We start from the raw sequence: 20,449 nt of genomic DNA, 5'->3' as shown, positions 1-20,449 counted from the left end.
TTTAAACCACAGCAATATATCACCATGCTCTCTCTCTCTGTTTGCGTGTGTTTTGACACCCCGCCCGCACCCCCTATAGCCCGTCCACTTAAATTGATTTCCAATGGTGGGTAATAACGTGTAACACTTACTCCGTTAGATGTACTTGAGTAATTTTTTCAAAAAATTTTACTCTTTTTTTGTAGAATACTTTTTATTCTTACTCGAGTAAATTTGAAAAAACAAACAAACATGTACTTCTACTCCGTTACACTGGGCTACACACTCGCTACTTTTATTGACACCAGGGTTGGACATTTAGCACCCGCCAGTCCGAAGTGTAACTGTTAATGACACGTTAATGACTTCACAACATACCCAGACGTCTATGTGAAGCAGACAGCGGTACTTCCGTATGACGACAACATCACTGTCTAATCCTTAGACGCCTGCGACGTCTCTGCTGCTGGGGGCAGTTCGCGACTTGACTTCACGGAGGAACACTCACTCTGGTGATTTGTAGTGAATGAGCTTACGTAACCAACCCCTACTAAGTTAACCATCACCACTGTAGTCTGCAAGCCCCAGTTAGCAACTTATCAACAGCTAACCACAGAACAGGTGAGAAGAGGTGCACAGAAACTGAGGCAACGCTTTGGATTAGGGGAGAGTGGGGGAAGGTGAGCCACGTCATGTTTCTGGGCAGATGTGCACACTGTTTGTAATTTAAGCATACACTCATGAAAAACATCAACGTCATTTCTTTCTGGCAGTGATGGAGAGAAACACATAGGAAAATGGCTTATTCATATTTAGGCCTGCACATATTTTTTGGGGTTTGCAAAGAAACATTTTAGTATGTCAAACCAAACTGTTGAAAAATATTTAAGGGGTTACTAAACCTCAGAGATTCGGCTGAAGTGCGTCTACTCTGGAATTTCAAAAAATGCCATTAGAACGTCATCAACATGAGGGGGGAGGAGGGAGTGGGGGTGGGTAAGACACCCCCACTTATGCGCCACACACGCACGCATACAAACAAACATCCTAAACAGCCCATAAACTTATTAGCAGGTTTAGCTACGTTATTTAGCCATGAGCGACGACTCAAGAAGCAGCGAAGACACTTTTGCGACAGAAATGTCTTTTGAAGTGGAGGATTTTTCTCCTCCAGAGTCTCCTGTAGACCAAAGCAGTCCAGAGCCATATCAGTTCGAGCCGCTGGCACAGGCAGCGGGTGCTGAGAGTGCCGGAGCTGAGGAGGAAGGGCAGGAGAGGATGGGGGACGTCTCTGAATGGTACACGATGTCCCCCAGAGGATTTGAATGTCATGGCTTTAACATTTTTAAACATATAGCCCCATTTTTGCACTTTACAATACGCATATTTCATGGAAAGCCACTTAGATTTATTTTCTATTTACAACAGGTGTTCATGTGGTCACTGCACTAAGCTCTCTCCTAGAGAGAACATCTGCTGCAAGGAGGTGGCAGAGGTAACAGCTCACCAAGAGCCATAAAAAACCTAATATATTTGACCTAATACTGCGACCTGACACTACTGCAAAGTCTATGAACACAGAGTGATCAAATTGCATTATAACCCTGTGTGTACTGAATACAGGAGGCAAGTCATTTACACACACGTACTTACACATATTCATCTGTGGAAGACACCACCACAAAAATGACGCCTTTTATTTCATGCAGGTGATGCATAGGTGTGAGCAGATTGGGGGTGCAGCATGTGTGACTGCTCACCCAGGTTTCGAACCAGTGGCCCTCAACCCCTATGTGCTGCAGGCTGTGTATGGGACATACAGACAGCTCTATGGGGAGATGCAGGAACCAGAGCTCAATAGGTCAGTTTTAGGAAATCCAAATCAGTTTAAACAGGGAATAGTATTTAGATTTTTATTCATAACATGTAGTAAACAAAGTTGGCAAGTACTCTATGAAGTGTAGAAGCACCAACATTCTGTACATACTGATTATCCTTGTTTTGGATTACATAACGTTCTTCCCATTTTGGACAAAGCACTGCAAAAAGGCTCGCCATTAATATAGTACGTTCATTTTTCACAGTTGTTACAGACACCTGGCATACAGGAACTTTGTGCGGTGGTGCTGGGGATACCTGGGCCAGCACATCAGGGTGGTCATCCCGTCCTGTGCTGTCACCCGCATCAGACAAGAATTCCCTGAAACTGGTGAAACTTACACCGGTTTCCAACTCCCACCCCTTGAATAAAAATATTTTGGAGTGCTATCATGTCCACAGCTGTGTGCATTCCACCAGTTGTTGTTGGGGCGGGATGTTTTACAGTCACATAACAGAATTTAACACAACACAAGTTTGATCAAATATAGCAGGAATTAGACGTTATATATTTGTCATGTAGTAAAAATATGGGAATATGGGATACACATTTTATGTCATTTATCAATAGAATCCTGTGTAGATGGAAATGTCCTGGTCCTGGTTGAGAGGCAGCAGCAACTTCACGTGGTAATAACAGCAAAAACATGTCATAAGGCCCTTTGTCATATGAATGGTAGTAGGAGCCGCAGAGGTAGTAGTCGTAATATCAGCTGCAGTAGTTGTTGCTGTACTAGTTAACAGTAGTAGCAGTAGTAGCTCAATAATAATTATAATGTCTCTGTGGGGGGACATTTGAATTCAATTACCTGATTTTGTTTACACATATTTTAAACCAGTTAGATTTGTGTGTGGCAGTTGTCTGGATGGACTGCAGATACTAGATAGCTTTTTATCAGGGAGGGGCCTCATTTATTACACTTTTGTTAATTGTAAAACATTCTCTTCTCTGTTTCACAGTTTAATTATGAACTACACTGATTTCAAAGATGTCTGAGCAATTCGAAAGTACAATCCAAAAACAAAAAAAACAGCTAAATGATTCAACACTCAAGGAAGAGACACCAAAGGCCTCATCACCCATAGACCTAAGCCTGGTGGAGTAGGTTGAGTGCAGCTTGAGGGACAAAGTGTTAATGCTCCATGTGAAGAGTGCAACCAGGCAGTACACAGCAGTCTGAAATGTAGTCATTTGGAGTGACAGGATCTGGGCCTACCCTGTTACGGTTAGAAAAGATGTTAACTGTTAATGTCAAATAAGTGAACATTAGCCAGTTACTGACAGAATAGTTTGGAAAATGCATGGTGATAGTGAATTTAATTTAACGGGAAGATGATTTGATTTCTGAATGTGCACATCGTCTTATCTTGTGTTACAATACATTGATGTTAGTTACTCACTACTTGAGTAGTTTTTTACTTACTCAAGTAGTTATTTCTATAGCTACTTTTACTCCTACTTGAGTAAATATGATTATAAAGTAACAGTACTTTTTGGTTACTCTACCCACCACTGTTGATTTCCATAACAATATAATGGCTGATCATTTCTAGTTATCAGATTTCCCTCAGATTTGTTTTCCTTTTCTCAGAATTGTACCCAGGATAAATACTGGTTAGGACTTCTTACAGTGTAACAACCAGTCGGTGCCCTCTGCTGGACAAACTATGTAATGGTAATGCTTATTTTTAAATGACATGAAAACTGTTTTTGTATTTCTTTGCTGCAATTTCTTGTTACATTCTGCTGGAAATAACACCTATATTGATACACTGATTCTACAATGAACTTATACTGGCAGATATATTATATAAACTTTGTTGTCTAATTTAACTCTTACTTTTTAAAGTTTTAGATTATGGGAAAGGTGAAGAATCGCTCTTGCTCTGTTGGAGAAATACTTGAAAAAAACGACCTTAAAGAAAATGTGTGTACATTTGAGAGGTTAACGCAGGCTGTCCTTAAGAGATATGTGGCACTGAATGAGTCATGGGAGGACATAGCTGATATTATCTGCTCTACTCTTATCTTGTGTTTTGTTGACATTAGATTTACTTCCTCATGTGGTGGAGTCTCACAGACTCCACGGTGTGCAAAAATAATATCTGCAAATCCAATTTCTTTCTTAAGATATATATTTATCGCATTCTACTTTGTCGGACTTGTTGTCCTTGTTAAAACTAGAATAGACAAACCTGTAACCTTGTTGCTGCAGGTATGTTTTTCTGTGTATGTACACTGAGATTAATTCTTCCAATGTGTGCACATACGTGGCTTATAAAGGCAAATATGATTTTACTTCTTTATTGTTGTTTTTGTATTATCTGTATAATACAACTATTACTTCAGCTAAAGGGGAAACAGAGGTGAGATAAACCGATAAACATATAATAAATAGATGTTGTATTTCCCCTTTTACATAACCACGGCATGCATGTGGTAAGAACTGTTTAGACTCAAAGTCAAATATGTACCCACGTCTAACAATGTATAGCAACACAAGACAAATTGTTTTTGACATGTGCGCGAGGGTCAAAGATACCTTAATTTTCCCATTGACAGAGGTGGGCTCACAGTTTGCACACACACCCTACAAAGGTAAGTTTGCTCAAATACAAATATGTACTACATGCCTACTTTGTTCTTCAATCACTGTATGCTGATAAAACCCCTGCCATGTGAGGAGCACCCTTCTGAGAGATGTGCTCAGCCCCAAAACTAAACATGTGGGTTGAGTTTTACGAGGTGTTTGCACCTGCCTGAATGGTTACATCAGCACAGAACCTGAAGTCATGCCGGGTATAAGAGCTGTGGTCATCCTCGCTCTCCTGTGACTTGCCGACAACAAAGGCCGACTTTTCAGGAGCTAAACAGGAACCTCAGGAGGTGAGACATGAAGCAAGGCTGAGTTTTGCGGCATGGAAACATCTTTTCTTTTAAATAATTTCACACGTTTTTACACTGCTCACGTTCCTTCTAATTGCAGCAATGGCGTTCCAGTCAAATGTGATCAGCTCGCAGCCTCAGGTCACCGTCACACAGTACTCGGTGTCTTCCGGATCATCAGATTGGAGTTCAAATGTGTGCGACTGTTGTGAAGACTGCGGCATCTGTAAGTGTTAGTAAGTGTAAAAAAACAAACCGACTGTGTAATATGAATGAAAATGTGAATGAATGTCTCTCTCCTCCAGGTCTGTGTGCATCTTTCCTGCCATGCATCCTAGCCTGTAAGGTGGCTCAGGACCACGGGGACAGCTGCTGCCTGGCCTTCCTTCCCGGGGCCATGATTGCTCTCAGGACGAGCCTCCGCAGCAAATACCACATTGAGGTAAGAGTCTTAACACAGTTTACACCAGAAAAACAACAATACAGCTGATCTTTAACTTAAAATAGGGCGCTTTTTTGGTTGTAACTTTAAAGATACAAACACCCAAAAAGATGTCATTCAACACAAGCTAACTTTTATTTTTGCCTGAGATAATGATGTCACTAGTTTACTGTGACTGTGCTTCTTCACAGGGCTCAGTGTGTGATGACTGGGTGGTCATGGCCTGCCTGCCGCTGTGTGGACTGTGCCAGATGGCACGGGAGCAGAAGATGAGAGGGTTGAAATAAGGGACCCTCAATCTCATTTTTCAAATTACAAAAATGTGGAATTGAACCCCCCTGGATCACAAATGTAGAAAACTGACATCATTGCCCAAAAAAGATTGTAATTAAAGAGCCTGATAGTCTGACTGAATTGCAATTGTATTGTTCAATGTTAGCATATTACATATTTTAGCTGCCAGACTTAATAATTCAGAGGGAAGAAAAACACAGAAATGATTCAATATTCCATTAGACCGAAGTTAAATATAGACTCACGTTGATTAAATGAAGGCATCGGTCTCAAACCACTTCCCCTCAGCTTGCAACTGTTTCTACTGACTATTGCGGTTTTGGTTGTTTTAATTGTGTCATCTGTGACATTATTGCAAATGAGAAAAACCTCAATGATTTTCGAGGCTGATTGTCTTCATGCTTTAAATCAATGACGACATAAAGAAGGACATGCCGAGATCGACAGTAACAATGACTTCTCCCTCAGAACTTGCAAGTTTATCGCTGTGAATTTACACACATGTATTTTGAAATGTAATCATATCTAAATAATGCTTTCCTTGCATGCAATATTATTCAATAATGTATATAACCTCTTCAGTGTATATTGTGAATCAGGAGTGTTGTATGTATGTTAAATAAACTCATTTAAGCAACAGTATTTCAGTATAACTTTACAATGATTAAGTTGTAGTTGGCTTTTTTTAAAAGTGCCTTTAGCAGTGACGGAGCATTAAAGGAAAAGAAAGGGTTACACCCATCTTCCTCTTTCTGACTTAGTGTACATCAAAGATCTCCTCGGTACAACAGGCTCTCTGAAGAGGCAAGGCAACGGCATTTCAACAGGTAAGGCTGCGGTGGTAATGTTATGTTGTTGAAAATAACTTCAAATGTAGTCACATATCTTGCGGTCACTGTAAGTGTTGAGATTGCGTGAAGGATAACGGCAGTGACTTCGCACAGGAAATCGGAATTATTTACAAGTGATGTTTGAAGGACAGCATGTGTTTTTTTTAGAATATAAATACCTTCTTTAAAAAAAAGTGTACAAATATTCCAACGACTGTTTAGACTGTTCAGAAGTGTCTCTGTTAATGCTGCAGTCACTCACGTTCAAAAATGTCCTCATTATTTAGTCGACGTTTGTGTATTCCTGCCAGACGAATTATTTGCTGTCAACCTTAATGGCATGTTTTTAATACCATTTATACTTTTTATAATAAAGTGAAGAAAATTTGAGGAGGAAGACGAGGAGGACAGAGTGAAAAGGGATCTGAAAGAATCATAACAGGAAGCTACTTATACTTTTCAAACTTGAATTTGAATAGTCAAAAGGACTCTTTTTTTTAGTCTCAGACTTTTATTCTGAAAACAGGCCTGTACTTGATAGAAATGTCTTTCTTTTAAGAAGTGCCAATGTATCTGCTATTAGAGACGTACAACAGACACAAATGAATCAGACTTGAGATGTTAGTGTGAAAAATTGTTGACGCACAAACCTACAAATACCAAACAACTAAATATTCCTGACATGAACTGTAACTGTAACTGGAAGAAAACAGGAGTGACATGTTATTATGAATGGGGATGTATACCTAAGGTTTGTGGTATGAGCTCTGTATAAGCATTGTTCTGCATAGAAATTAGGGAACTTGATTATGAATCTTTCACTTCTAACATGTGACGTGTTAAAGTCCCGCTCTCTGTCCACAGATTCCCGTTCCACCTTCCAACTGATGAACAACCCCGACAGACATCTGCACCATCAGATCTGAACAGACTTAACCAACGAAAAGACGAAGATTAAACGTTTTTTAACGTCTGTCTCTCTGGACTGCTACACGACAAAATGGCTAGTCAGCTGTTGACAGTTACAGTTGTTCTTGCTGCTGTTCAACTCATCAGCGGTTACAGCTTCAGGAACTGCATGGAAGACTCTTACTCATATGGAAGTTTCAAATGCATCCATAGAACAGACAAAAACCTGTTGTCGTACGTTAAAGATCTGCCGGCGTCTGCAATCAACCTCACCATCTGTGCTAACCCTCTGCGGCACATTCCCAACAGGAGCTTTGCTCACCTGCCGAACCTTCTGAACCTCAAGATGGATCATAATAACCTGAGCAACATTGATCAATTTGCTTTTCAAAACTTGCATCAACTTAAGTTTCTCAATTTGTCCTTTAACAACATATCGGTGCTCCACCCTTCTGTGTTTGAGGACCTACATAACCTTACATTTCTCTCACTGACCAATAATAGGCTCAAGCAGCTCCCAGAGGGCATTTTCTCCACTCTTGACCATCTCACGATTCTAATCATGAGGCAAAACGTTTTGAACAATTTCTCAGGGATTGCAGAGTCTGTGTCAAGTCTACCACGTCTGAGTTGGCTGGATCTTTGCTTTAACAATTTGACCTCTCTCACACACAATGTGTCCCTTCCCGAATCCCTCACGAGGTTATATTTATGCAGAAATAATCTGTCAACATTAGGATGTGAACATTCATTTCTCCGGTTCGTCCAGCTGTTAGATTTGTCATACAATCCTGAGCTCCCTACGAGGGCTTTTCAAGGAGTGGATCTGAGCCATATAAACTATCTGCGTTTGCGTTCAACGAATGTCAAGGTAGTGGAGTTGTTAAACATCAGCAATGTCCATGCGGGTCACGTTGATTTCACAGGCACACATCTAAAAAATGACAGCCTGCTGATGGCACTCTGCAGATTGTTGAAGACAAAGGTGAAATCTATGAACAAAATGAACCTGGGTAGTAATGGGATTGTGAAACTAACAAACGACACGCTTAACTATTGTCCGACAATCAGATTGCTGTTGGATCTGTCGCGTAACAAACTGAAAACCATAAGTTGTCTGACATTTCTCAACAGACAGAGATACATAAAAAATATCAGTGCAGAGCATAACAGCTTCACTTCCCTCCCGTCCTGTCAAACCAAAAGTCACCTTAATTTGCCAAATCTGGAAGAGATCAGCTACCGTTACAACCGCATCCTCTCCGTCAACTCTCATGCTTTTTATACTACACGAAATATCAAGACGCTGAAACTTAACATAAACACAATTGCCTTTCTAAGTCTTACAGCTCTCAAAGGGCTTAAAATGCTTGAGACGCTACGTTTGGACAATAACCTCTTGACTGATTTGTATGCCGACACATTTGAAGATCAGGTCAATCTGAAAATCCTCAACCTACGCAACAATCGTATTTCTGTCATTTTTAAAGGGACCTTCCACCTTCTGAAGAATCTGACGAGTCTGGACCTGGGAGGTAATAAGATCACTCATTTTGAGCCCTCTGGTCTTGATGGACTGGAAAGTCTGACCAAGTTCTATCTAGATGGAAACAACCTCAAACACATTGACACTTCCCTCTATCATGTTTTTCAGGACACACTAAGAGTCCTGGATTTACAAAGTAATCAGATTCAGTTCCTCAATGACCATACAAGGTCACCATTTGTGAATCTAAGCAAACTGAAGGATCTGAAACTGGATGGGCAGCGGCCTCATGGTCTTACTGTTTTACCTCGAAAATTCTTCAGTGGCCTCCACTCACTGACATCTCTCTATCTCACCAACAATAAAATCTATCAGCTTGCTCCGGATGTCTTTGATGATCTGAGAAACTTAAGGTTCCTCTCATTGGATAACTGCTGTGTTGGGGTGACACAACTACAACCAGGCCTCTTTAAAAATCTCAGAAATGTAACCAAATTGATTGTAGAAAGTATGGTCATTCAAAACTTCTCAAAGGAGGTTTTTGGGAATCTCACAAATTTGCGAACGCTGCAGCTCAACCGCAACGGGATGCAGAGCATTCCTGTTGACGCACTAGAAAGTTTACCCAAACTCCACTACCTTGACATCCGAAATGTTCCGTTAACCTGCACCTGCACAAACAGCTTGTTGCAAAACTGGACGCTGAATAACCCCAAAGTCCAGGTCGTCTATCTCTACCAACTGCAGTGCCAAAACGATCCAATACACAGATTCTACAACTTTGATACCAAAGTTTGCTACATAGATCTAGGAGAGTACCTGTTCTTAAGCACAGCGGTTGTGATCTTTCTGTTCACAGTCACTCCTTTACTCTACGTCAAACTCTATTGGAAAATGAAGTACAGCTACTATGTGTTTCGTTCCTGGTTCAGCGAGCAGTGGCGCAGAATCAGAGACGAGGAGGAAAACTGTAAATATGACGCCTTTATTTCCTATAATTCCTCTGATGAACAGTGGGTCATGGACCAGCTGTTGCCCAACCTGGAGGGAAATGGATCATCTTTTAAACTTTGCCTTCATCACAGAGACTTTGAGCTAGGTCGGGATATCGTGGACAACATCGTCTCTGCTGTATATGGAAGCCGCAAGACTATTTGTGTGGTGAGCAGGAATTTCCTAACCAGCGAGTGGTGTTCTCTGGAAATCCAACTGGCCAGCTACCGACTCTTCGATGAGCTCCGGGACGTTCTCCTGCTCGTGTTTCTGGAGCCGATCTCTGAGAGGCAGCTGTCGTCCTACCACCGCATGAGGAAAGTCATGTTAAAAAAGACTTATCTGCAGTGGCCTGACTCAGACTGCACCGACCCAACGCAGGCCCAAGAACTGTTTTGGAATCAGCTTCGTAGGGCGATGAGAACTGGAAGCAGACTCAAAACAGTGGAAAATGACAAAAGACAGCGTTGTGGTTCTCTTGGAAGCAAAGACACTGAAGGTTTTGAGACTCACATATCAGATGAAAACTGTTACTTGCAACCTTAAAAAGATTTGACGATTATACATTGATTTAAGACAAACCCCTCAGTATAATCCTTTAAATGATTCATTTAATTCTCTGCTGGAGGCTGAGGGTCATGAAAACATGGAGTAAATGTTAAGTGTGATGCATATGACAAATAATCACATCATTTGTACTAGAATTAATCAGAAATATGATTTAATAATTTGTGTTCAGTATAAGTTTATATTAGAAATACTTGATAAAGCACGTCTGTGTTGCACAATTGTACAATTTGTTTTCTTGCATCTGAATGAAGCCCACATACACAACAAAATATCACATGGCTTTCAAAACAGCACAGCCCTGGCTTAAAGTCACGTTCTGTAAATAATTTCCCATTATGGCACCTGTCTTAAAGGAGATATGTTTTTATCGACAGTTTTGCATATCAAAATTGCTACAAGGATGTAAACAATACATAATTGTGCTTTACTTATCTCAGAATAAACGGGACAAAAGAATAACAACGGTTAACTCTGTCGATGACATCTTTTGCCATTTCATTTAATTCTGTGTGTAAAATATGGGCACAAACACATATCTTTGCCGCATGTGAACAAAAAGTCGTTGATGGTGTGGATAAAGAGAGTATGTGTGTCCGTGCAGAGCATTAGAACAGCCTCATAGGAGGAAAGGACCAGTGCTCAGGGCTCAGGAGAGACGAACGGGAAGGTGCTGGGTCTCTCTCCAGCATGTGAGATGGAGGGTAATGACTCATGTCAGTGTGGTGGGACCTGAGGGGTGGGCAAGCTGAAGGATGACTGAATTGACTGAAAGGCTGGAAGCTGTGACTCTGCTCAGGACCCAGAATTTGGGACGAGAAAGAGGGAGCAAAGGAGTGTCGTTTAGTTTCAAGTGGGTCTTGCTTTCTGGGAAAGTGCATTGGCTCTGTTGAATGTGTTTCTGGCAGCTGTGCTCGGTGAGGAAAGAGAGGTTGGGTGCTGCTGTTACCGTACTGAGGCCCGCCTAGTGCTCTGGTGTGGTTCATTAAGCCGTGTTCAAAGGAGTTAAACATAAAAGTCTCTTTGCTTTTTGGCCTTTTGGAAGTATCTCCCCAGTGAGGAGATGTTGAGGCTCTTTCTCCCCGGCATGAGGTGGGAGAGGGAGCAAACAAATGATCATTGATTCCAGAGGGCTCAAAGTCCATGCAGAACTGAGGAGAGCAGGGAGGTCTGAGGATATCATCCAAAAGACTGGCAGAAGTCTCCTCAGGCCTTTTAAACCATTCAGCTGGCTACATGAAAAACGTATTTCAGAGTGATAGAATATAAATGTATCTGTTGATTAGCCTACTAAAGGACAACAGCTGAGCCACATGTGAAATAACTGTGGCAGCGTAAACTTTAGGTCTTACCTGTGTCAGTTTTTGGAGAAGCTGTGGACTGGACTTCCAGTGAAAATACACACTTCCCTTCCTTTTGAAAGATTTGGTTCTCGGGTCGTCAAAAAACGGTTCACTGGAATGAAACTCAGTTGAAAGTGCATCTGAGAAAAAGGAAACAAAACTTAAAAGGAGCCCACAAACAGTAATGTGTATGCAGTACAGTATACAGTAAGGTGTACGGTGCTTCTACCTACCAGTAGAAGCACCGTACACCGTTCTTAAAACAGCTCTCTTAATTCCGCAGTATGAACAGATGATGGTTAAAAGCTTCATGTAGGGGGCGCCTCACTATTGTGTAAAAACAGACCTTATAAATAGTTTACTTACATCACCAGGATAACATTTAATATGTACAACTAGAAGTAGTTTTTTGAGGGGTCCAGATTTTGTGTGTGCTGTTTATATGCACGAGGACACACAAGCAAGTGCGTGAACATACAAGGGCACAATACACATTCCTGCTATTCTGATTAATAAAGGCCTGTGGTGATAATCATAATAAATGTAGTTATGCTCTCAAGTCAAAGAAAAAGAAATGAAGCTAGTAAACATAAATGTAAACAATACATGTTTTTAAACAGAACTTCAAATAGAAAACCTTAAAAGGTGACTTAGTATAACAGTACAATCTCCATATTAAGATTGTAAAGTTAAAAATGTATTCTTATGCATATATGTGTGTGTGTAGGCGTTTATACTGCATGTACACTTTTTTCTCTTTCTTCCTTTTATTTTCATCTTTCTTTACTTTTTGTCTGATATATTATTATTGTATTATTAAGTTATTTTCAAAGGGAATAAGCAGTAATGTTTTTGCATATTGAAAAAAAAAAAAAGATTAAATTAAAGGGCCAGTTTGCCGATTTTCAACCTCAGTCCTATCAGCCATTAAGGGGAGCTAATGCTAAAAAGGCAATTTGGCTCTGTGCCTTTGGAGGACGCTATCCGCTTCTCCAATTGGCCCTGGAAAACCTCCACCAGATTACTCTAGATGGGAACTAAGAACCACCATCTTATTATAGTTTTTATAAAGAGATGATAACACATACAGTAACATAAAGATAGCATTTAAAAAACATGCAACACAGAAACAAATTTAAAAAATCTGATGTTTCAGAAATATCTCTTGTAATGTATCTCCGATAATGTCTCGTAATTCAGTACCTACCTGTACACTGGAGCTCATCTTCCTCTATCACTGTTGGCTCTTGGTCCTGGACTTCCTTTGTGGGATCAGAACCAAAGCTGAGGCATCGCTGCAGCTTGAAGAGGTTCTCCTGAAGCCGGGGTCCGTGCCTCTCCCGTAGAGCTTTCAGCAGCACCTCCCTGCTCTCTGCCACCAGGTTTTTCTTTCTCACAAGTGGAAACTGTAGACACTCAGGCAACCTTGCTGCCACTGCACAGACAGACTCAGACACACAGTTTGGATCTGGTTTGAGTTGTAAGTCCAGGTTGTCAGCAGCGTGTGAGCTGGAGAGATGAGGTGGGCTTGGGCTGAAAAAGAGGGCTTGAGTTTGGCGGGCAGGAGAACCCTGGTTCTTTGGGGTGTGCTCCAGAGTAGAAATCTTGTATCTCTTAACCTTCTTGTTCAATTTTGTCAAATTTTCTCGGCCATCAGTGGGAGTCAGTGGACACGCTCTGCTCTCTTCAGAGATGACAGGGTTGGTCTTCTGCCCTGGTGTAACATCTGATCCCTGACTGATTTTATTTTCCTTCTCCTGGAAATCCTCATGAGCCTTCATAGCATGGTCTGCTTTCTTTTCAAGTGGCATAACTTCATCAGCACCCAACATTTCATTACTAGAGATTGGAGAAGGAGCGTGAGATGTTGAAGTGGGACGAGAAGTTTTTATGTTTTTATGTACTTGCTGTCCAATTTTCTCCATTTTCCTCTGCTTACTTAACAAACGTTCAATGTCTATAGACTTCACCTCATGGTTGAACAGCCCGTGGTGCCCTATCAGGCGGCTGTCTGTGATTATACTGGGCTCCTGTGCAGCAGGAACAACATTCAGAAATGGTGCATCTCGCCTTGAGGGACAATAACAGCTCCTATGAGAGCAGCGGTCATGGACATATGGAATGTCTTTACTGCTTTGTCGCTGGCAGTGATTATGATGTGACTTGGACTTTGGGGCTTCTTTCCCACCACCTCTCATCTGGCTCCTCTCCTTGCGGCTCTTCAGGCGCTTAATTCTGCGCTGCCCATCAGTCTTACTATTATGGTTTGAACATTTGCAGTCTGCAGTGGATCTGTTAAACAGCAGTTTTAAACAGCGACAGTTTTTATCTGTTGATTTTAACTGCTTGTTAAAGATCTTTTCTTTGTCTGTTGAAGACCTGCCATCAACGTGGCTCATACTGCACCAAATTCTGTAGAGAGAGAATTGCAGTTAGTCATTTGTAAATAAATGTAAAGAAACAAATGCAAATTCAATGGCTGGTGCATCTATAGCCTTTGTGCACAATTTAAGACCTCACTTAATCATTTATTCAGGTTGTATAAATGTCATTTAAAAAAAATATTTTCAAAAATATAGATGGTAAATTTAGACCATAGCCTTACATAACATTTAAAGCCTTAATTTCCGCAAGTTTTCTCACACAGGCCATCAGAAACTATGACGCTGTGAACCTGTGTACCAAGAAATGAAGATATGAACTATTAGTAAATACTTTGTCTCTCTCTCACCTATTTTAAAAATTGCATGAAGTTAAAAATGTAATGTGAGCAGAGAAACAGCAGAAGTCAGATCACCATATTCAGACACGACACAGGCCGTCAGAAACTGTGACCCTCTGCATCTGGGTATTAAAAGATATGAACTATTATTAAACACTTGGTCTCTCTCTCTCACACACAACTATTTTTAAATAATAATAAATAGTAATACATTTTTACATTTTTATATAGCGCTTTTCATAATACTCAAAGTCACTTTACATGATCACATTTTAAAACAACAAAAGAAACACAATAAGAACAAAAGAAACACAATAAAAAAATGTAAAATTACTTAACACTACAACATGTATAATGGGTAAGCACAAGGACTGTACACAGTATTTAAAGCAAAGTGTGACCATACCAGACAAGTGTGCCCTCTGCCGGTCCAGATACTTGACACAACTGCTCTATCCGTTAGCAACCAAGCTATATGATTAGCAAAAATGTGATAATAACGGTAACGACCAGGTGCACTTTAACTTGATGCACACGTGTTTGAAGAAACAAGGACACTAATCTTCACTTTAGACACATATCATGCGGGGAAAACGGTAAATCCACCAAGATACATTGTACAACCTCAAAAATAATCCATTAATAAACGCCACTTACAGAAATTCAGTCGTTTTTAGCCGCTTATAAGTCTGTCGTTGCTCGGCAACATACTGCTGATGTGTTTCTCTGCGCAGTCATAGAGTGCAGCCATAGTGCGCAGCACTAACTCCCAAAACCGAGGCGGGCGAAACCACTGACACAGGCGAGTAGGTAAAACACTCTTCTCTATTTATTTATTTCTACACTTCAGCAACGATTTGTTTTTCATTTAGTCATATTAGTGCCCCCAAAAATGAAACCTTAAGCACGTAGTCGTAACATACGACAGGCGATATTTAAAAACACGAAAACATTCATGTTGTGGCCAAGTGAGAATAATGGTACCTGCAACCAACGTTATAGTGAACATTTACTTCCTGGAACTGAATTGGGAGATGACGATTTTTTGATTTTATGGTAGCCTACGTTCTGTAATATCTGTAAATGTAGCCGTCATTGAAGCTCTGCACTTTCCCCTTTGCAAATTAGAGGCTTGCATAATTTAACGATATTAATCTGTGTTACTAGTTAACATTTGTTAAACTACATCTATCTTGTGCTTAAGCCAGAAGGTTAGCTACTGTGGCTAAGTCTATCAACCTCCTTAGATTTAGCTAGCAATTTAAGCTATAGGCTACTGATTTATCGGTTCGTTTCCGTTGTAAAAAGTACCAAAGACCCAACGTGACTGCTCTCCCAACACAGATAGAGCCAAGTCATGAGTGCAGAGGACCCAAACCCCGCCGCCACACCCACTCCCTGTGAAGACACCCAGGGAGATGGACGATGGATGTCTCTGGTGTGTGAAATATGTTATTAATAAGTTTCCATTACTTTTACCAGACGGATTTAGATAGCTATAGCGTAACAGCAATAGATTGTCAGGTTTTCCTAGTCTCTATGTTTAGTTTTGTGAATTTCTAACACAAGACTGTCATTGTACTGCACATTTCTGTTTTGATAAAGGCATTTTCATTTATCAAAACAGAAGTTTAAACGAATCAGATTTTTATTTTATTGCACGGAATTTATGAGCTATACAGTCAAAGGAAATATAAAAGAAACATTCCCTTGTGTCAATTTGTTGTTTTGCACTGATATTATATCCTTAGATAAAATCTTCCAGGTCTAAATAACAAAATGTTTAAAGACATGTTTTTGTATGTTCTTGAATTTCTCATGTAGTTTCAAAAATAATATGGGGGGCTGTGATTAACTGATAGGCCAAAACAAAACACTTAATATTGTGTTAACATATCAAAGTTTCTATATCTGCTTTTTCATTTTTCTCTTTGTAGCATAACCGCTTCGTGTCCGACAGTAAGGATAAAGAACCTGAAGTCCTGTTTGTTGGAGACTCTCTTGTTCAGCTCCTGCACCAGTTTGGGGTAACACAGAGATTACACATTTTCATGACTGGTTCTGTATGCAGTGTTTGATTTCTTGTCTTTTTATCATAACTTTGAATATGTCTAAATTTGGGGTTCATGTGGATGTTTTTTTTTTTTGTTCTGGTTTGTCTGCAGATATGGCGACAGCTGTTCTCTCCCCTCCATGCCCTGAATTTTGGGATCGGTGGTGATGCAACACAACATGTGCTGTGGAGACTGAGCAATGGTGAACTGGATAACATCAGCCCAAAGGTCCAAATTACTCCTAAAAATAGAGAACATGATTTGGCTGGTTAAGTAAAACAGTAGACTCATTGTGCTTTGCTGTGTGTTATTATCCAAATGCCTGGTATATTGTATAGTATTGTTCCAATACTGTTACCAGAATCAGAAACACCTCCAGTACATCCTAAATTGGGTTGGGTTTAATTCAGGTCATGGCGAATATGCTAGTTAATGCACAATCTAAAACCCCCAGAATTAACTTTTTTCCTCTTCTCCAAAACAGCAGCCTACACAGCATTAATATGTGTTAGTGCTGCTAGTTGCAGCTACTGTTTTAGACCATATTAGAAGACTTGTTTTCAGTGTTACTTGAGGATTACAGGATTAACAGTTTGGTGCTAGTGGAGATGTTAGTTAAAGCTGACAAAATGTCAGCCATCAGTGTTTCCCAAAAACATTTTTCAGGCAGGATTAGGGATGAACGATATTATTGGCACGTTATTGGTATCCGTAGGTTATGGCTTGAAAATGACATATCGGCATCTGCAAATATGTCATTTTTCTGCCGATTGTTTCAGCCGATAAAACAACACTTTAATTATGCCTAAATGCTCGATGATTCCCTAAAAAAAGAAAAGAAAATCTAAAATAAATATGGCATTTTGTACATAACCTAGGTTTAAGTACTTTTCTTATCTTGCCCAGTGAATGTGTACATTTTAAAAAGCACTGTATTATGTTATTTCTGCATCTGCCAATGGGCCACTACAATAAGTGTAGGCATGATATCAATTCCACTACAGGGGAGACTTGATGTTCTCAGCTATTAGGTGGAAATAACATGCGTATATCGGCATCGAAATCAGCAATCTGCAAAAAGGGTTGGAAAATATCAGCATATCTGCAAAAAATCCAATATCGTGTATCCCTAGTTATGATAGTTAAAACAAGTAGAAGCACTACAAAAATGTACTTTCATGCTTAAAATCAGTCTGTGTACAAGCGTATGTCATTTTTATAGCACTGGTTCAGGAGGGGTGTGATAAAAAATGGTATTGCAACATCTCTAATCTAATACACAAAACTGTCCCTTCTGTTTTGTTGTACTGTAGGTTGTAGTGCTGTGGGTAGGCACCAACAACCATGGTCACACTCCTGAGCAGATCTGTGGAGGCATAATGGCTATTGTCCAAGTCATCAAGAACAAGCTCCCTCATGCCCGGACACTTATACTGGTAGGTGTTTGTTTTTCCCCCTGATACACTCCCTAAAGGAAGTGTTTTTTGGCTCACCTGCATTTCCGTTAAACATGACAAATGAAGTTCATCCAACCATCAAACTGCACATTGATGTCACCCCAGTTAGTTTTTTGACAGCATTGTGACATTAGGTAAACAATAAACTTTTGTTCTATTGCATTACTTTTTAAAAAATAATTTAGATTGAATTTAGATTGTGAGTGAACTGTTTGACAATGTTCTTCTTTACACATTATTTAAAACTACTTGTTTGAGAGGGCTGAGATGCAACTACATTAATATAAGGTGTAGTTTTGTGCTGTTTATTTAGAGTTTTAAGTGACGTATGGATTTGGTCATGTCTGATTGAACCTTATTTTAATTTTGGGGCTCATTACTTTTGAAAATACAGTTTTTACATACAAGAAGTGTTTCACCTTTAAACCAGTAACATCACTGCGTCTGTTTTAGGGTGTACTGCCCAGGGGCAAAATGCCAAACCCTCTGCGGGAGCGAAACGCAGAGGTGAACAAGCTGGTCCAGGAGGCCGTATCGTCCCTCCCCCACGCCTCTTTCTTCAATGTGGACCCAGGCTTCGTCCACTCCAATGGTAGCATCTCCCACCAGGACATGTACGATTACCTTCACCTGACCCCGCAGGGCTACCAGGCTGTGTGCGAGCCCCTGCACGCCCATCTCAAATCCATGCTAGATAAGCCGGCTGAGAACTGAGCCACCAGGGCACAAACATACACTACGGCAGTGGTCCTCATCCCTGTTTCCAAAGAGCCTCACACTCAGCTTATTAATACCTTCAATGATGGATCAAATCAGTTATTAAGGGCTAAGAGCTGCACAAATTATCTTCCTCATGGCCAGGGTTGGTGACCACTGTTACAGATAATGGGACCATAAAGTCTTTTGAGTTAATGATAAAGTAAAAAATTTACTTTGCTGTGCTATAGAGAAGCAAAGTCTTGCCCCAATTCCTGATAAGCGCCTGTTTCTCTCAATTTCAGTTTTCAGTGTTTTTGCACAGGAGGATTATTTAATTTATCTGCCACATGATACACGTGATGCACATGATTAACAGATGTGGTTATGTATAAAGCTTGTGAAAAGATGCAGCAACCTTTTCCTCTCTTACAGATATGCAGTAGGTCAAAACATTAAAAGCTGCACCTCATTAAGAAAAGCTTTATATAGAACCGTCAGCTCCCTTCAGCTACAGTTCTCAGGAGACCATCAAAGCCTGATAAACCTATGAAAAAGCTCCTTCTATGGCTACTGAAACAGGAACTAGTTGGAAAATGGTGTGAGACTTTGGATCTTTAGTTGCCAGCAGAGAATATGAGATGCAAGACCTTCCCTTACCAGAAAGATGCTGTAATTTTTCATTTGGTTTCCCTGTTTACTAATTCCATGAGTTACATTTATTTGGTAAAAGCTTTATTTACTTTGTCGTGGTGTCTGATGTCTTTTGTAGTTGTTAATTTGAATGACCAAATGTTTTTGATCGACCATTTCTGTCTTCTTTATCATGTGTTGTCTCACATTATCGTCCTTATACCTTACGCTTCACTTATTGTAACAGCAGCAGCTTTTGAAGTGAGAGGCTGCGTTTTGTCGCAAACATCGACGTGTTTGAGCAGGTTGTGAAGGTGAAATATCTTAAACTGCTTCTGCTTCAAGTTTAATTTCCTCTGCAACATAATGAACCATCAGAGCATCTAAAAAGGCTTTACTTCACGCTAAAATGCTTCTTGGATAAGGATTGTGCTACTTGAATTATGCTTCAGGGTGGCTGATTGTGTAAGTGGTGAAAGAATGCATTAAATATGAAAACAAGATGATTTCGGTGCCCCTTCATTGATTGATCAGATCTGCAGGCTGACAACATTCATTGCCACTGATGCATTATGTGCCTCACACTTGCAAGCAGGTTCATTACAAATACACATACAAAGAATGCATCCACAAGAGATTCATTACCTTCACTTGACTGCTTTAGTAAAGATCTCAGGCATGGTTGTCTGCATTTTTGAAACCTGAGGAGAACGAACAAGTCTTGCGTCGCTCTTTACCTGCACAGCCTGACACTTCTTCAACAGTCGTGACACAAAATACAATACCTCATTCTTAAAATTTTGGCTGCTATGGTTACAGTAAGTTATCCATTGCAGTGGTGTTGACAAGACGTAAACCAAGCAACCGTGATTGTGATTGAATATAAGCTTGAATGGCAGGAAATTCTGTAGCCATGAAAGAATGTTAATAATTCTTAATATCTGTGGAACAATGAGCTCAAGCATGGGCAGACCTATCATTTTGAAGCTCAGTTTCCCACAAACAGATGCATACCAAAGACAAAATTTGATCTTAGGTTTCTCCTGAGATAACAAGACCCTGCAAGAAAAGTTTCACTTGAGTCATATAACACTTGCATTTGGCACTAAAACGGTCTTTTCCTGAAGGTCAGTATCATGCAGGTCCCTAATTTCCTCATGACACACACAATCAGCAAAAGCACATCGGTTTCTTCTTCTGAGCCAACCACCGTTAAGGTGCTGGCTGGGCAAGACATGCCTCATATGACATGTAGTTGATGAATGTGCCGCGGCTTTAA

At 40.3% G+C, this 20,449-nt stretch overlaps 4 protein-coding genes across 5 annotated transcripts; 3 read left to right on the top strand and 1 right to left on the bottom strand.

The window, feature by feature from the left end:
* Positions 1 to 4,844: 4,844 nt before the first annotated feature.
* On the top strand, positions 4,845 to 5,473 carry cnfn (cornifelin). Its single transcript, XM_069655633.1, has 3 exons — positions 4,845 to 4,970; positions 5,050 to 5,186; positions 5,378 to 5,473. The coding sequence occupies exons 1-3, from the start codon at positions 4,847 to 4,849 to the stop codon at positions 5,471 to 5,473; spliced, it is 357 nt and encodes a 118-aa protein (XP_069511734.1). The 5' UTR covers positions 4,845 to 4,846.
* Positions 5,474 to 7,292: 1,819 nt separating this feature from the next.
* On the top strand, positions 7,293 to 10,726 carry tlr21 (toll-like receptor 21). The gene has a single exon (XM_069655630.1). The coding sequence runs from the start codon at positions 7,311 to 7,313 to the stop codon at positions 10,242 to 10,244; it is 2,934 nt and encodes a 977-aa protein (XP_069511731.1). The 5' UTR covers positions 7,293 to 7,310; the 3' UTR covers positions 10,245 to 10,726.
* On the bottom strand, positions 10,414 to 13,389 carry LOC138584203 (uncharacterized). Its single transcript, XM_069656378.1, has 3 exons — positions 12,816 to 13,389; positions 11,618 to 11,748; positions 10,414 to 11,497 (listed from the first exon to the last, which is right to left on the bottom strand). The coding sequence occupies exons 1-3, from the start codon at positions 13,387 to 13,389 to the stop codon at positions 10,874 to 10,876; spliced, it is 1,329 nt and encodes a 442-aa protein (XP_069512479.1). The 3' UTR covers positions 10,414 to 10,873.
* Positions 13,390 to 15,299: 1,910 nt separating this feature from the next.
* On the top strand, positions 15,300 to 19,676 carry pafah1b3 (platelet-activating factor acetylhydrolase, isoform Ib, gamma subunit). 2 transcript variants are annotated; one of them, XM_069656125.1, is made up of 6 exons: positions 15,300 to 15,386; positions 15,675 to 15,768; positions 16,268 to 16,357; positions 16,496 to 16,612; positions 17,698 to 17,820; positions 18,295 to 19,676. In XM_069656125.1, the coding sequence occupies exons 2-6, from the start codon at positions 15,688 to 15,690 to the stop codon at positions 18,553 to 18,555; spliced, it is 672 nt and encodes a 223-aa protein (XP_069512226.1). In that variant the 5' UTR covers positions 15,300 to 15,386; positions 15,675 to 15,687; the 3' UTR covers positions 18,556 to 19,676. The 2 variants fall into 2 exon arrangements, with proteins under 2 accessions (XP_069512226.1, XP_069512225.1); XM_069656124.1 differs by having other exon boundaries at positions 15,358 to 15,768.
* Positions 19,677 to 20,449: the final 773 nt, after the last annotated feature.

This window comes from Semicossyphus pulcher, unplaced genomic scaffold (assembly GCF_022749685.1).
Source record: "Semicossyphus pulcher isolate SPU_LCO1_2020_fin unplaced genomic scaffold, fSemPul1.0.p SCAF_9, whole genome shotgun sequence".
Classification (NCBI taxonomy): domain Eukaryota; kingdom Metazoa; phylum Chordata; class Actinopteri; order Labriformes; family Labridae; genus Semicossyphus; species Semicossyphus pulcher.
This window is presented reverse-complemented; position numbering and strand designations above follow the sequence as displayed.

Bases quoted from the DNA above. Each gene is read 5' to 3' on its own strand.
- cnfn (XM_069655633.1), top strand. From the start codon at position 4,847: ATGGCGTTCCAGTCAAATGTGATCAGCTCGCAGCCTCAGGTCACCGTC. The intron at 4,971-5,049 runs GTAAGTGTTAGT...TCTCTCCTCCAG, and splicing joins TTGTGAAGACTGCGGCATCT to GTCTGTGTGCATCTTTCCTG. The intron at 5,187-5,377 runs GTAAGAGTCTTA...GCTTCTTCACAG, and splicing joins GCAGCAAATACCACATTGAG to GGCTCAGTGTGTGATGACTG.
- tlr21 (XM_069655630.1), top strand. From the start codon at position 7,311: ATGGCTAGTCAGCTGTTGACAGTTACAGTTGTTCTTGCTGCTGTTCAA.
- LOC138584203 (XM_069656378.1), bottom strand. From the start codon at position 13,389: ATGAAGGCTCATGAGGATTTCCAGGAGAAGGAAAATAAAATCAGTCAG. The intron at 11,749-12,815 runs GTAGGTACTGAA...CCTTTTTCTCAG, and splicing joins AGATGAGCTCCAGTGTACAG to ATGCACTTTCAACTGAGTTT. The intron at 11,498-11,617 runs GTAAGACCTAAA...TTTTTCATGTAG, and splicing joins TTCTCCAAAAACTGACACAG to CCAGCTGAATGGTTTAAAAG.
- pafah1b3 (XM_069656125.1), top strand. From the start codon at position 15,688: ATGAGTGCAGAGGACCCAAACCCCGCCGCCACACCCACTCCCTGTGAA. The intron at 15,769-16,267 runs GTGTGTGAAATA...TTCTCTTTGTAG, and splicing joins ATGGACGATGGATGTCTCTG to CATAACCGCTTCGTGTCCGA. The intron at 16,613-17,697 runs GTCCAAATTACT...GTTGTACTGTAG, and splicing joins TGGATAACATCAGCCCAAAG to GTTGTAGTGCTGTGGGTAGG.